The following is a 16,799-nucleotide window of genomic DNA, read 5'->3' as shown; positions in this document are numbered from 1 at the left end:
AATATAAAATGCATCCCAAAATAGACAGGACTTCAAGTGAAAGAAATCTTGGGGAGAGAACTGGGGAGTTCCATTCTCAATAATGACACTTAAAAAAAAAAAAAAAAAAAAAAAAAAAAAAACCTATATATAGTCCTTCCTTTTTAAATGTTTAATCTGTTCCACTTAGCAGTAGAGGGAGGGAGTTTATTCACAAATTAATATTTGACTATTAAGTGAAATATTGGTATCTTTGTCTCCTGAATTCACTGCTATGCTTTCCTTTATTTCCAGGATACTGGGGTTGGGAAGTCAAGCATAGTTTGTCGATTTGTTCAGGACCACTTTGATCACAATATTAGTCCTACTATTGGGTAAGTAATCCTGCACAGTATGTTTTTTCTTTTTTCCTATACATTTTTTTTTAATCCTGTTTCCCTCAGTGGAACTCCCTTCTTTTCACAACTTCCGAGGTTCTGAGTAACTGTATATCTTTCCCCTCCAATTTATCATTTCTATTTAACCCTTTAGACTTCTTTAATTCCTCTCACTTCATATTACCTGCTTAGTGTGTTCAGGGTGGCCCAGAGCTAGGTCTACTCTACTCGCTTTCTTCCGGTAGTACAGAGCAAGCCTCAACCTACCATATTGCTGTATTATCGTAGAGAGGATGACAGAGTTGTGCCATTTGTTTTCTGGTGTGAATGGTGTCTCCTGAAATCACTTCTCCTCTGGAGCTGTCTGTAACCACTGTGTATTGACCCATTGCCTACAGCCATGACTTCGCACTGTTTGGTTTACTTCACCGTTTTGCACAGGTCTGTGTATGGTATTACATATGTCTTGGGCTCTCGGGGTGACAATGGTATATATACTATTAAATGTTTCCATTCCACCTACCAGAATGATTAGGGAATTGGTATAAGTGAAGACCGGTATAAGTGAAGACTAATTCCTTTCGATTTTCCTCTCGAGAAAGGCTTGAAACCAAACTCTGATCTCATTTGTATTGATGTAAAGGTAGAGATATTTCAGATTTCCATTAATACAAATGAACAGAAAAATAACCTTGTTCTTTTTTGCTATAAGTAAGCCCCTAAAACTTAAATAATCCTAGAAATCCTTTATTACTGCTGTCCTTCTAATTTATCATATTTTTCTTCACTAATCTTATACAGGGAGATTCCTAGGTCTCTTACTCATACAATGTCTTTTTCTTTTTATCTGTCAAGAGCTTTCCGCTTTAGATGATGCCTTGGTCATAGGACCTTAGGATTAAAATCACTTCAGTTCCTACCAGTCAGTGAAGTACTGAATTTGATCCTTGGAGCTGAAAGAAACAAAAACCTACAACCCAAACAGGCTGTGATTTATGTGATTACAAAGACATCTTACCAAGTAACGGTAGTAGGAATATTAAGGGTTCCCAACAGTTCTGAGTTGTAGGTATTGTCAGGCTAAATTGGAATGTTAACAGTGTCTGTTCCCAGATGTGGGTATGCTTTCATCTAGGTTTAGAATGTGTCACCTTGTCCCTATTTTTAGAAGATAGGATAATGCAATTTATACGAAATATAATTAATTCACTCCTGTTAATCATAAAACTGCGAAGCTTCTGAGTGACAGAGCATCAGAAGTCTATTAGTCATGTAGCTGTCTTTAATTTCATTTTTTTTAACCATTTTAGGAACAAATCTCCCTAGTCCATAATTACCTGGAAAATTTTGAAATTCTTGGTCCTTTTTTTATGAAAAGGGAAGATGAATGGGAAATAATTTGAAGGGAAATTTTTGAATGGAAAGGGTTTATTTTGCTTGTGTTTTCTAGCCGTTTTAAGTCTTCTGTGAAGGACTGATACTGTTTGAGTGTGTTGTTCAGGGGACTAGATTTCTTCTAAACCTCTACCTCTGAATTCAAGAGGGAATCTCAACTGGAAGTTAGCTTTTGAGGTTCCAGAACAATTTTGGACTGCTGAATGTAATGAATAGAGCAAAATGGACAGAGAGAAGGGAAGCAGGGAAGCACATAATGGAATAGTATTATTGAATGAAGGACATTTGTTTGCAGTGAAGGAATTGATGAGAACTTGAGTGATCCTTTAGTTCTAAATACTCATCAGCCTTTTTCCACAGTGTTGCTAAGTCAATGTCTTCTGCTCATATGAAAAAAAGAATGTTATCTTTCATAATTATGATAACAGAGGAAAATATTTTTCTTTTGGGGGATTAAAATGTGAATGCTAGTGTATGCACTGGTGATATGACTTGTCTATAAAGGCCAACTCTGTAGATAAGTTTTTTTTTTGGTTTTGTTTTGTTTTTTTTTCCAAATTAACCAAAGGTGTTAAGTATATGATCCTTGTAATCTACAACAGCTGCTGATGCTCTAAAGTTCCTGTTTTTGAAGCTGTAAAGTGTTGCTTAATACTTTGAAAAGAAGCATGACAGCTGAAAGCACACACTTGGAAAGCAGCCCAAAAAAACACTACTTTTCTTGCCTTACTTAATACTTTTATATGAAATGCAGCGTTGTTAAATTTGAGCAATTTGCAGATGGCTGTACAGGGAAACTGTGGTGTATCATGTTCAAGAAATGTTTTGATCAGTTATATGTCATTCAGGGTAATTTGGTTCTTTTGTAACCATAGCACCATTGTGTCAAATGCATCTTTGTAAGCATGTAAGACAGTCCAGGGACTCTCCCACCTGCTTTCAATTCAAATGCTGTAATGTGCAAATAGCCTGTACATTTTTAACCTTCTTTCCTAAAATAAGAAAAATAACATGATGAAAACAGAGGCTACAAAGATTTCTACATTTAGGGGAGAACTCTTTTCCATTTGTTTATTGTGTGTATTTCAGCAGGTGACTTGTCTGGTTCAAAATAATTGGTAGTTGTGTACATTTGCAGTGTGCTAGGTTTAACTGAAATTAATGCATTCATTGCCTGGTGTGATGCTGGCTTTCTTGTTCTCAGATCTCCATCTCCAAGAAGATGGAACTAACTAGCAGTAGAAGCTATGTGTGAGTGGCAGGAGCATTTGTGTTCCTGTGTCCATGCACAGAGAGTCTTCTGAACCGCAGAAGCTTTTCCCTTCTTTTAAAATAAGCATATGTGTATTATATATTTAACCTGATAAGAGTGCTTTCATTTCAGAGGGGATTTTATCAAGAGTTTGGGGTTTCTCTATATGTAGTCTAACCCAGCAAAACTGCATAAGGTCTATCTGTAGATAACATATATAGAATACTGGTGATCTTACGAATTTCTGTTCCTTCCTTATCTGAGTTCATCAGTAATGAGATCTGGCTGTTACTTTTCCTTTTCAGAGCATCATTCATGACTAAAACTGTACCTTGTGGGAATGAGCTTCATAAATTTCTTATCTGGGATACAGCTGGTCAGGAACGGGTGAGTATTATTTTGCAGTACCTGGTATACAGGTAGTCAGGGGGTGGTTAGTATTATTTTACAGTATGATTTTGTTACACTCATCTCTTTTAATGTATTGATGCGCAAAGCCTGCTGTAGATTTCAGCTTCCTTTTCACTGCAGAGCTGTACCACAGCCTGCAGATGTTACTGCTGCCCAGGTTATGACTTTTCCAGCAGCTGGTGCCATGCCATGTGGATTGGGTCATTCGCTTCTCTCAGCACAGCTTGCGTTGAGTCTAACCAGTCTTTAGCTAGCTGGGAAATTCCTCTGTTTTATCAGTTCTGCATGTGGCAGCTCTCCTTCACATTGGAAGGACATATAGTACATGGCCTGGCAGGTGGTACATAGGTGGTGACTCCAAGGTTGTCCTGAGTTGGGACACTGAATATGGGCACAGATTTTTTTTTTTTTTTTAATAATCTTAATGGCAGTGTTCAATAATAGGCTGACTGTAAAGTTGTCTTAATGTATACACACATTTATTGTGGGACATTTGAAGGAAATGGAAAAAAAAAACCCATACACATGTTTTAAGGTATTTTCAAACTTTCATGTGAAATTACACTGTTTTTGCTGTTAGAAAAATGTAACTGTATTCTCATTTTAGGATTGGGAAAAATGAGATGCTTACTCAAACTGTAATGTGGATCCTTCTGCATCCTACTATGTTCCTCATACCTTGCATGGGAATTGTAGGCAATAAAGATTTTTGCTAAGTGCAGGAAATGCTTGTGTTTTTACTTGCAAAGTGAAGCATGATATAAAGTGTGCCTGATGAAATCCATTGACTCTTAGCAATTCAATATGATATTTATGATGGGCATAGGGATCTTTAAGAACATATTTCAAGTAGATGCCTATTAATAAGTCATATTTACTATGCTAAAGGATGCCTCATTTGAAGCAGGAAATCTGTGACTGAGCTCTGACTGTTGGACACAAAATTCATCATTCCCATCCATTCCCAAATGTTTCTTCTCCTGATTGAGCATTTTCCAAAAATATGCTTCAGTTAAACATCTTCTGCGCTCTCTTATTTTTTTATTTTTATTTTTTTTTAATCCAGTGATGACAAGCAGTCACTGCCACAAATCTGACTAAATTGCAGTGCATCTATTCCAGATAAATCATATTACAATTGTTATGTGTAATCCTGAACTGTAACCTCTTTAAGCCAGGGACCATCTTTTTCTCCTGTATTTGCGCCATCTATTCCCAGTCCTTTGCTAGGGCCTTTGGAATTTGGGGTGACAAAGTAAATAATGCTGATGGCTGTGAGCACTGGTCAACAGAAGCAAAGTTTCCCAAGATGAGGACTATATTGTTCCAGGTAGTTCACTACCTGGGAACATCCCCATTTTACAGCTAAACACTTTGTGTTTCTCAACAACTTATTCTATGTATTTGGGATTCTAGTTACTTACATTGCTCTTTCTGATATGGTGTTCAAGAAAAAATGTCTGCCACTGTATTAATTTCTTTCTAGTTATCCTCTTAACAACAGTGCTTATGCAAAACTTCCAGGCTACCCTAAACTTCAGCACTATTGCTATTTTTCACAGTGTACTAACAGGTGTCTTCCAGACGGTGTTTATGCCTTGAAAGCTGTTGTCCTTCCTTTGTTTGCTGGGATCCTGCTAAGGTCTGTGTTCCAGTGACAAGTCTGGACATTTCCTCAGCACGTCTTACTTCTGATAACTGTATTTGGGACTTACTGCTCTTTAAATGTTGTGTTCGCTTGGTTTTGTTCTTCTAAATAAAAGCCAAGGATTGGACTTAGGCGTGCTTATTCTGGAGTCAGGATTTTCTGTACTTCCCCAGCTGTGCCATTTGTTGCTGTATCTGTTTGCTGGTGTGGGCACCTGCCTTACTCGTCTGCTGCTGTCCTTTGCTTCGCAGCCAAGGAGCTTGGGGTATCTTTCTCTCGGGCTTTCCAGACAGAACTTCCCCTGTCTGCTCTTAGATTCTATTGTCAACAGTGGTGTGTATCAGCAGGACAAAACCACTGTAGGAGGTGTAACCGAAGGCCTACTTGAGGCTTAAAAGTTAGGCTCAAATCTTAAGAATGGCAGGAGATAACAATAGCAGCAGCATTTCTGTACTAATACTACTCATTCATAGATTTCTCTGTGTAACAGACTAGGAAACTGTCAGCTTGAATAGTGTAGAGAAACCATTCTGAAATGCCTTAGTTACAAACACTTAATGAAACAATCATCTGAGAGAAGCAATGTGCCTACTGGCTGTCTTCAGTCAGTTGGGAAAAACTGGAAATTCATGTGGCTGTTTCTGAAAACAGGTCATGTACTGGATGAGCAGGAAGCATAGATGAGAGGGAAATGAGTTGGAAGCACTCAGCACCCCCTGGAGGCATTAAGTCAACATTCAGATATCCATTTGCAACTGGTCAAGCCTTCAGAAATGTTGATTACTATTAGTTTAAAAATTTTGTCATAATACCCCTGTTTGAAGAAACGTAATATACAGGCTAGGCAATCAGAGCTTGGTCATGGAGAACAGATAACTTCTGATTCATGTGGATACTAGATACATTTTTTTTTTCTTTTTTGGTCAGGAAACATGGAAACAGAGTCAAGAAGGAATCAGAATTTCCTTTTTGTAGGAAATAATGAGCAAATGTCACTTCTGCATAATGACAATAATGCAATAGGAAATGGAGATCAAAAGCACTTCTGTCATAATGTTGCTAGGAGTGCATGTTCAGCGTGCTTCCCAGAGGAGACCCTGAAGGATTGATACATGACTTTCAAGCAGCATTTGCTGCAGAGAATGTACATTGTAGTTGGTTACAAAATGAGAGACCTGTTAAGCCTTTTGTCTTGCTTTTTCTTTTCCCTTTCTTGGATAGGGAGAACCTTAAACCAGCAGCACACTTAAAAAAAAAAAAAAAAAAAAAAAAAATCTGCTTTTCTATGTCCAAGTACTGGTCTCTGCAGAACCAATTGTTTTGTGTTCATGTGTTATCAAATCAGTACACTTGCTGTGTTTTTTTTCGGTGTCACTTCCCTCCACCCATTTTCAAAATGTCTTTTTTTTTTCCGTCTCACTTTTTTTCCCCATCAGCCTTAAATTGTTGCACTGGACTTCAGGACTTAAATTCACAACAATTATGTTATTGTTAGCAAAGACTGTCTCCCCTAAGAACAGGCTCTTCACAAGTTAGCTAATGATGTTTTTATTAGCATGTATTTCAGTTCACAGATGCCCTGAGTAGCTTCTAATTACAGTTCTTTGTCTGAATACCTTGGGTGGCTGCCAGCTTTCCATTTTGCCAGCTGAAGAATATTGCAGCAAATAGTTATAGAGCCTAAGGGCCGTGTTTCCAGGGCAAGAATATTTATCTATGTCCTTTTAAACTTTACTATATTTAACTCCAGGATGTTTTGTTTAATAAAAGGAGCTACAGGTACTTGAGCCCAGTTTGAACCCTGATATGAAAGGAATTACTTTCAGGATGGTAGATGTTTGTTTGTTTTCCTGGTTGTTGACTTTTTGTTGTCTTTTTTTCCTACTGTTTCATTTCCAGTAAAAGAGCAGCGCAGATATCTATAGCATTTTACAGTCCTCTCTAAGTGACAATAGTTGTTGTGATGATTCAAACACAGTGTCACAAGGTAAGGAAGGTCTGTCTTTGCTGCAGTCTTAATTGGAAGGTTTCCCCTAAGTTGGCAATTAGATGTGATATCTAAACTGCTCTTTAAAGGAAAGTAATGTTTCCCTCTGCTCTGAGATGCACAGCTCTGCCACTTCTTTGTACTGGCTCAGATGCTCAATAAGTCTGTTCAGTTCATTAATCTGCAGAAAAAACACCGTGTCAGAGTAAAAGAAAAACAGATAGTGGGGGGGGGGGGGAGAGGGAAGAGGGCAGGGGTCCCATTGCTCTCAGCAGGTGAAGAAAGAAGGCAACCTCAGGGGCTGGGATTTGGGTGAAAGGAAGGATAGGATCTTGCTGTTTGGTTGAAATTGGTTCAGCTATGACATCCAGCTGCGTCCTGGTTTGACTTCTCTCTAGAAACAAAACCCCATAAATCAGTATTACTGGACTTGGACTTGCTAGAACTTGCTGGTCTGTGTGGATTCATTCTCAGATGAGAACAGATTGATAGTTCTTAGCATGTGCCTTGCTAACCTAATCATTTAGCTCATAGATGTTTCCACTGAAACCAGGCTATCCTGAGAGGATTTAACAGGAAGTATAGATGACTTGATTTACTTTTGCAGTAAAGGCAGCCTTAATTTTGCTCTGTGGTTTTAATTGGGCGACAATGATGGCAGCCCGCAGCTTAGTGTGAGGGCAGTTCCCTGTATGTGGTGTAAGGACCTCCTCTGAGAACTAGAATCTCAGCCTTGAATCGTGTAGAGGAAAAAAATACTCAAGGTTATAAAATACTACATCATATCTAATAGTGGCATTCATGTGTAACATTTTTCCATTCACTCTTTGCCAGCTGAGAATTTTGAGAATTTTGTATCCCTCCCCTCACTGCTTCTGTGTGAGAAGCTTATGTTTCAGGATAATCTACTTGACATTTCTGGCTTTTTCTTTTGCTTCTGTTCACACACCAGATTTTCTGTTTGTTGGCAGCCAATGCTTCAGAGAGGACAAGAACAGGGCACTAGTGCTGAGACTTGGACAAGGCATAAAGTAGAGGTTCACAAGCTATGGAGTACATACTGCTGATGGTACAAGACCATGCTAATGAGCTTGTGCTGTGCAGGCACAGAGGTGATGACTTCCAACTCTTCCCATGTGGGAGCTTAACTGACCCGTGCCATAGAAGCAATTATTGCAGCTCTCCTAAATGGACTGCTAATAACACGTTTTTAGTGACTAGCATGACTAGTCTGTCATGCTCCTCATGACAAGAGCTTCAGGGGTTAATAGAATTGCAAGTCTTTTTGATTCAGGTGGTAGGGGCGAGGCTGAAATGTGAGAAGAGATGTGCTTCAGGTGGCTTAGGGGACTGGACTGAAGGGGTTTGGATGGGTGGCATGGCAGGAAGGGCTGAGGACAGGAGAGGGAAAAATGGGATGCCTGGAATTGTCTGCTAAGTGACTGGGAATTAACTGTTGAGTGAGTGAGGGGACCAAGGGATGTGAGCCTCCTAGTCTAGAAAGGTGAGTGTGTGTAAAAGGAAGGAGAAGGCAGTTGCAGAGCTATGTCACTGCCCACACATGTGAAGATGGCACAGAGCTAGAAGCTGTGGCTGTTATCATTAATGGCATCCTGATAAGAATCTCTGATCTCAGGAGTAGCAAGGTCTGGCTTGGCTACTCAGATACTACATACATGGTCAGAGAGTAGCTTCTCAAAAATGGGAATGAACTCTATTTAAATGATTACAGCTGTCAGGAAGCAAATCTTGTGCTGATATGCACCTGCAGATGCTTGAAAAGGCACCATGTGGAAAAGTCTGAGCTATATTCAGCCCCTGATGTAAGGTGTGTAATACTTACTAACTCAGCACTGATTTGATGTACAGCCTTACTCTTTCCAGCTATTCTTGTATATATTACATGTATTATAATTGTATAATCCTTTTTGCAGCAAGGAAAAAAATGTTATTTGCAGTCCAAGACAGCAAAAGAAATCCAATAGAAGGGTTGTGTGTGTCTTTTTCCCTTGGCCCTGGAGCTTAGAGGAGACAGCACTGGTGTGTCAGTGCACCAGTGTGGTGGATATAGGATACACTGTCAGTTTGGAGAGCTTCAGACGTGTTAGTAGTGTTCCCTGGTGTGCCAGACAGATTGAATGAATCCAGACTATCCTCAGCAGTATTTATCGGTTGTTTTTAGATAGGCAGGAGTGGTACTTTTTCATTTCTGTATTTATTTGGCCTCTCTTTTGCTTTCTAAACCAGCATTACGGAAGACATGGTTAAGAGACTTTTGGTGCGGCAGCTTGGCTGTGATTTATGTAGTACTTTTTTTTGAAAATGTTTTTCTTTTCTAAATATTCAGATATGGCTACTTTGTGGGTTTTTCTTCTTCCCAATTCTGTATTGTTATTACAGCAGAAATGTATAAAGCATTATACCCTTCCATAATGAAGTGCACAGAAAATAGAAAGCAAAATGTTGTAGAGCTTTTAAATAGGTGGTAAAATCCTTCATGGCTGCTCTTGGTTCCATTCTTTTGCAAGGGCAAAACTTCTGTTGACTTCAACGAGATAACCAGGTCTGGGGTTGCAGAATCCTAAAATATTCCTGGAATCAACCAGTGCAACTTCTATCCCCTGGTTATATTGAACTTGCATATACACAACTTAAGACTGAATTTATCCTCTGTGGTATGGGGATGTACAGCTGTCAAGATTACGTTGTTTCTAGTCAGATCCCAAGAAAAAAAGGGGACCTGGTTTCAGAGGAAATTTCCTGACAGACATATGGCCTCAAAACCGCTTTCTTAGAAGTATAGATGATGAACCAAAAATGCAAAATGAAAGTGGTGGTGGAGGGATGTAAATACAAGATGCCCTAAACACTGTTTAGCATTTCACCAATCCTTTTGCAACTTGTTGTATGTCACATAGTGTGCTTTAGGGAGAAGAGTCATAAAGACTGGACAAAGTTACACAAGTCATTCATTTTGTTCTTTAGTATGTGTGTATCTGGTAAAATAGGTTCCTTATTTATATTGGAGTGGCCTTTTCAGCCTGGATATGGTTGTTGAATTGGAAAACCTTCCCCTAAATTTGAACTGTTGCATTGTATGGTTTAGTGACCTCACCCATACAAGTCATAATCAGACCCTACAAAAGCAGAGGAGGCTTATGAGTTATGGGAATGGATCAATATTCCCTCTGTCATCTTAGCACTTGTATAAATCAGCAAACTTTTTTTGGATACTGTATGAGATACACAGAGCTTTAAAATGTCTATTTTAAGTGAGCTGCTACTGGTAGTTTACTCATTTTACAAAGATGTGAGGTATTCTCAGTGCCTAGAAGGACGCTCTGGAAAATGGTAGGATAGATGAATCAGAGGGAGGAAAATCAGTAATATAAATAGCAAATCCCGCTACCCTGTGACTCATTAGAAAAATGCATGTCGTAAAGTTATAGATGATATTTTTTTGGAAACAGAGAAGGAAAGCAGCTTGTGAATGCATTTTCTAATCGCAGGATGATCATGCAGCCGTGAGAAGGGAAATGTGTTTACTAATATGTATTAGGGAAAGTACAATTAATGCTGTTTTATATCTAGGATGCTCCATACAAACCTGTTCACCAGAAGCCAGGAAAGATGAACTCAATCTAGACCAAGTGCAGAGAAAGTGGTCTTCTGATGACCTCATCTTTAGACTAAAAGAGTCTGTCTTAGCAGCCTGGCAAAATTAAGGTTAAAAGCCTGTGCTCTAGTGATGTTTCACCTGAAGGCAAGCATTGACCCAGTGAAAGGATGTAAATTGGTCAGGAACACCTGCAGGCTGGAAATTAGAATGCTTGTAGGCATCAAAATAATATGATGCTAATAGGAACAGCATGGAAAAAAGACAAGTGGTTTTAGGCTGGACCTTCATCAGCTTTTGAAAGGGGTTAAGTGCAGTAGTTATTTCCATTGGTGGGAGTTGACTGATGACCTTTTCATGACCTGATGGGTGCTGGTCCTGGCTCCACCTGCAGGTTAAAACTGCTGAAGGGCTGCCCTCAGCTGTAGGACGCAGAGGGACTGATGCCTTGGGAAGGTGTGGAGGGCGCAGCTGAAGAGCGACCTTCATGTACCTATTGCAGGTGTGTGGGTCAGAGCCACGGGTGGCTGGCCACGCTGGTGTTCAGGCAATGCTTCTTGAGAAATAGAGTTGTTCTAATGCCGAATCTTGAACTGCACCTGTTTCTCCTTATTTGCTTGGGAATTATTGAATTCAGAAATACTGAACTATAAAATTGAGGTTATAAAAATTGAAATTTATAATATGGAAAGTATTCTTCTGAGATTTAATTTTGTGAACTGCTTTTTTGTGTGTCGCTTGTTTTGGGCTTCTGTCCTACATTTGGTCCTTGGCAGGTGAAAAATGTGCGCATTAGGATCTTGTATCTCTTTAAATAATTTTGCATGACTCTCTTTTCCAGGTAATTAGGCCAGGAAAGGGTTCAAGACTTTGCTTAATTACTTGCATAATACTTTTACTGGTATTTTTGTGCTTTTTGAAAATCCATGCTCATAAAGCACATTTGTTAAGAGAGTCTATTATAAATGATGAAAGTTATTCTGAAGTACTGATTTTCAATCCCTGTTAATTCATTCAGTGTTGCAGAGAGTCTTTTTATGTTTTCTCATGGACAGCAGTGATTTCTTACAATATTTTTGTTACTAGCACACTTTCGGTTTATACTGAACAATTACAAATTACTTTTTTTCCTTGCAGACCCTAAGAAATAGCACTAAAGTGTATTTTAATACCATTTTGGTCACTTTAGATAACAGCTTGAAATCTTGAATGTCAGTTTTATCCAAATAGGAATATAAACTTAAATGACAGATGAAATCCATCACTTGATTTTTTTTAAAAAAAATGTTGAAGCTACATGCCCAAATATGGATGAAAAGCATTCTTTCTTAACATGCCTTGTAGCTAAAATATTGCTATAAAATAATGAAAGAGGAAATAACTGTCCTGTCAGCTGAACGAGCAAATATATTTTCAGTACGTTACAACAAGGTTATAATTGTGTGTTAATGGCAACTACTGACTATGAGTGCCTTTAAGAGGCAGTGACTTTTCTGAGTCTACCTTGCTGTAGTCTTGCCCTCCCTCCTCCTAAATTTGCAAGGAATTGGAATATTTAAGTAGATTACTTTGATTCAAATAGCAGAGAAACTTTCCTGCTGCATAATGTGACTTGCTACTTTTTGTTGTTTCTTGACACAAGAAACAGATTAAATGACTTAGTTTGGTGTTTTTGTTACCGAAATTCAACATACTGTTCAAGTGATTAGTTCACACAAATGACACTCAAATATCTCCCAAAATTAAAAGTATTTCTTTGTTTCTGTGTTTACAAGCACTGAGTAAAATGATTATTGCTTTCGTTCCAGGAAAAGGGGTAAAAATGACTGTTGAAATAGACTGCATTGGCGGAGATGTGCACAAAGCAATTGTGCAAGCGTGGAGCTATCTGAATTTACTTTAAATGTGAATCTAGCTTCTAGTGGTCCTATCCTTCCTCCTTTTTCCCAGGACTTTCTCACTCTTTCCTTTCAGCTCAGACTGGGGCTCCTCTGATGCACAGTGAGCTAGTTCAGGAATCCAGCTGTAAAATTAATGCTACCAAAAAGTACGTTAGTTTACATTCAGATTCCTTTAAAAACTAATCCAGTATCCAGTGAAAGAAGCTTAGGTTTTTTGTATGTATGTTTTCTTTCTGACACTAACATTGGCAATATTTTTCAATGAAACAACCATTATGGGAAGTGATCATGTTGTTTGGTCAAAAGAACAACAGAGAGAAGTTCCCAAGAAGTTGTACAGGTTCTTAATGTGCTTTCTGGGGCAGCATGAATGGAATTTGAAACATGTGGGTTTGACTCCACGGCTGCAGTGAAGTGTGATTACTGTTATCTGAGAGCTCTTTGTAAATTCATGAATACTTTGTAATCTAGATTAAAACGGACTCAGCGTATGTAGGATGTCGTTTTTTCCAGAAGCTTACAGACTGGGAGGGGTTTGTATGCACAGTGAAAAGTCAGATCTACTCTCCACAAATATGCTCCCTAGTATTCGGGGTGATTTAACTTAACACACTGGAAGTTTCTGCAGTGGACTGGGAGGCTAAAAATTCTGGAAAGAATTAATTGCACTAAACATGTACTGAAGCCTTTCTCTAAAAGCCCAGAAATCACATGTCTACCGAGCTCATTCAAGATCCTGGCTGATCACTTTTCCTCAGATCTAGCATCTTGATTACCCCTTTCTTTTCTCATCCTCCTTCCTGCTGTTTTCCCCTGTTAATGAGCTATTTTACCCCCTTTTCTCCCCAATACACTTCAGCACTTGACCATCTGTCACTGTTAGTGTGTGGTATGCATCCTTACTTTTAAGAGAGTATCAGCCTTGAACTAGAATGCATGATCTGTGCTAAATGCCTTACAAACAGGCAAATAGTCCTAGCTCATATTCTGATGAATAACTTGCTTTATATGTTGCATGTGAAACAGCATGACTGTGGAGCCTGTGTTCCTAATAATTTTTGGTGAAGAATTACAGGACAAGAAAAATAACTAGATAATATTATTAAGAGTGAAATAATATTTCTGCTTACTTTTGAAAAATTGCTTCAGAATTATTATTGGATGAAAATATTGGATAGGGCAGGAATATATACATCCTCGAGCTATTGTTGCAAGCTTCCTAAATACTCAGACTGCCTAACTGTAAATGCTCAGTATACAAGTACAGTTCTGAGGCAAAGATACATCTTGCTGTAAATCTACAGAGGTGTGCAATATAACACATAGGTCTGTGCACATTCACTGGTATTGAGATTTATATTCTGTCCTAATAGCACATTTGATTTAGGAGTTGACCTTGGTTAGTAGCTACAGCTTTATATGAAGAGTTTACAGATCACTCTCTGTGCAAAGAAAAATGTGCAAAATGGCTCTATGAGTACAGTGAGACTAAACATATTTTCCAAGAAAGATTATTCGTATCCTTAAGAATAGGTTTAGATGAATCATCAAAAAGGCTTATTGACTGCCTTTCTCTGTGTAATTATAAGCTTAAATTCTAAACCAACTGCTTAGTCATGGTAAATTATGAAAATTATGCTGTTCATTGGTGAGATGTCTTTTATAATAAACATTTTTGTTGCTCTTTTTTTTAAGTTGTTTCTGGGGGGGGGGACTGAAGAAACACTTATTTCACCACAACCTGTGTTTTTCAAAATAGGTATTATAGTACAGGCTAACTAAACATGACAGGTGTTAATAGATTTCTGAGAAGTTAATTTTACCCAAGCGATTTGCAGCATTTTATAAAACTGAACCCCAAGCTGAATTCAGCGTGCTACAACTACAAAGCAAAATTTTCCTTTTTACCTGTGTAAGAGGTATATGCTGTCAGGTATGACTCCAAATACAGGTAAATTTGACATGAAAACTTCTATTCAGTGTCCATATACTACAAAGAAAAAGATGCATAGAACTAGTAAGTGCTAATTAAATAAATACAGTGGGATGAAGAGCACCAGGAGATAAGGGAAGCGTGTTTCTTTGGGATTTAAGGAAAATCAGAGCTAGGCAGCCACTGAAGAGGCCTAGTCTTTAGTGGATGAAAGTTTGTGGTCCAGTTGTGACATGTTTTCCTGACCTGGCAAAATGTGATAATCCTGATTTATTCTTTTTTCTTTCTTTCTTTCTTTTTCTTTTGGGGGGAATCTGTTTTAACAGTTTCATTCCTTGGCTCCAATGTACTACAGAGGTTCAGCAGCAGCTGTGATAGTTTATGATATCACCAAACAGGTAAGACTTTCTGTACACTGTTTCTCTATATTAACTACTTCACTTGGATTTTGAGTTAAAAAAATTTTGAATTAAATACTTCTGTAATTATGGGGTTTATAAGCTAATTCCTGTTCATATCAATGCTCATATGTGTGAGTAGTTTGCGTAGCTTCGGATGGAGGTGCCTAGCTGCCTTAAAAATTGAAATGTAAAGCTGTGCTCCCAAGTTATTTAAAATTTGTCTAGACAAAGGTAAGAGACTGCATTTTAGAGAAGTTGCTTTGAATTTCCTCTGGATAAGTAGAGAACGTGATTTCCTTCAATACCCGCCCCCTACTGCCTATATTCTCTGTATGAAACTGAATTTTTGCTACAAAAAGCAGCTAGCTGCTTTATTAAGTGAACAGGAATTCTGTTGTTTGCATATTACTGATTTTAAAACTAATCGTTTTAAGTACTCATATAATCTTATGTTTGCACTGAGAAATTGAAGTCTTCAGTGGCTGCTTTATTTTGAAAAAAATAATGAAATAGTAAATCTCTGACCTTTTCTCAACATTATTAGTTTGGAATGAAAATTGTATTTTCGTCTCTTTTCTCAGACAGAGGAGGCTAGGAAGCTCTAACTATGCTCCATTTTCACTGCTTTTGAAAGAAATCCCCATTGATAAAGTTGAGTTAGAGAATGCATTGCTATATGGATGGTCAAGATAGTTCACTTACTTTACATTTTTATACTTTCTTGCAAATTCAGTTATTTACTACTGTGTTGAGAGGGCCAGGTTGATTCTGCAGCGTGCGAGTGCAACGCGCTGTCGCTGCTGAGGGCGGCCATTGTCGCACAGTGGTGCTGTTCTCCTTTGCTGCTTTGCCAAGAAAGCATGAGGAAGAGTGGAATTGTCTGACAGGTTTTTATTTTTCATTTAAATAGTCGCTAGTCTGATAGTTAATCTTGTAATACATTATAAGAATAGAACTGTGTTCTGCCTACTTTTCTCAGCTCTGATGTGGAACAACTCGCAGAATGAAGAGAGGAAAATAGGAGAGAAGGAGGAATGTGTACGTCACTTTTTGATGCTTAATATTCAAAGAGCTGATCATTAGAGTGGAATGAATATATATATGTATATTTTTCCCCCCAAAAAATGTCTGGCTATGGTGTCCACTCAGAGATTCAGTTACAGCCTTTACTGATTTAGGCTGAACTTGTATGTGCACTTCTGATGGGAAAATTTGTCTTACAGTATGTTTGGGAGCTCTGTTTGAGTTTCAGTAACAATTCCAGCCATACATTAAAATTAGAATCTCTAGGAACAAGAGTGATTTTAATGCTGTTAGTCCAATAGTATTAGGAAATAGAAAATTTACTATTAAAAGTTAGGCAGCCTCAACAAGTGTTTGAATTTTGTACCCGGAGGGAAAAAGTCAGATGAACTGTTGCTTAGCTCTTTGGTTTAATAAAGAGTAAATAGAGATTTACCATGTCACAGGTTTGGAAATGGTGGAGGTCATGGAGAGCTCTTCTGGATGCTGCTGAAACTATGACAGTGGTTGAGATGATAATTCACTGGCTAGAAGTTAAAAGTAGACAAGTGAAGCTCACATTAACAATAAGAGAAATTAGCTGCTAGCTAAACTTGAAAGAAAAGCTGAGTGGTTTCTTCAGCAGTGAAAATTTTAAAAATCAGCATCGAATGTTTTTTCCTTTAAAAATATTTTTTTTCAAGTTCAAGAATTAATTTGAGGAAGTCTCGTGACTTTAAGTTTGAAAAACAGATTGCATAGTTACAGTGATCCTCTTTTGGTCTTGTGATCTATGAGATTATCATTGCATTAAGACCATCAAAGCTATGTTCCTCTAACTAAAAAAAAATAAAATAACCAAATATATCAGAGGAGACGAGGCTGTTAGCTATTTTT

The 16,799-nt window shown here is 38.1% G+C and overlaps 1 protein-coding gene across 2 annotated transcripts in view; it reads left to right on the top strand.

The window, feature by feature from the left end:
* The window catches only part of RAB31 (RAB31, member RAS oncogene family), a 61,424-nt gene that overhangs the window by 25,969 nt on the left and 18,656 nt on the right, over positions 1–16,799 (top strand). For both annotated transcript variants that reach the window (XM_062570123.1, XM_062570122.1), the window contains exons 2-4: positions 274–353; positions 3,309–3,390; positions 14,826–14,897. In XM_062570123.1, the coding sequence (XP_062426107.1) occupies positions 274–353; positions 3,309–3,390; positions 14,826–14,897 (234 nt within the window). The remainder of the gene's footprint in view (positions 1–273; positions 354–3,308; positions 3,391–14,825; positions 14,898–16,799) is intronic.

Source organism: Rhea pennata, chromosome 2 (genome assembly GCF_028389875.1).
Source record: "Rhea pennata isolate bPtePen1 chromosome 2, bPtePen1.pri, whole genome shotgun sequence".
Taxonomy (NCBI): domain Eukaryota; kingdom Metazoa; phylum Chordata; class Aves; order Rheiformes; family Rheidae; genus Rhea; species Rhea pennata.
The sequence above is the reverse complement of the archived record's forward strand: the minus strand, read 5'-3'. Positions and strand labels throughout refer to the sequence as shown.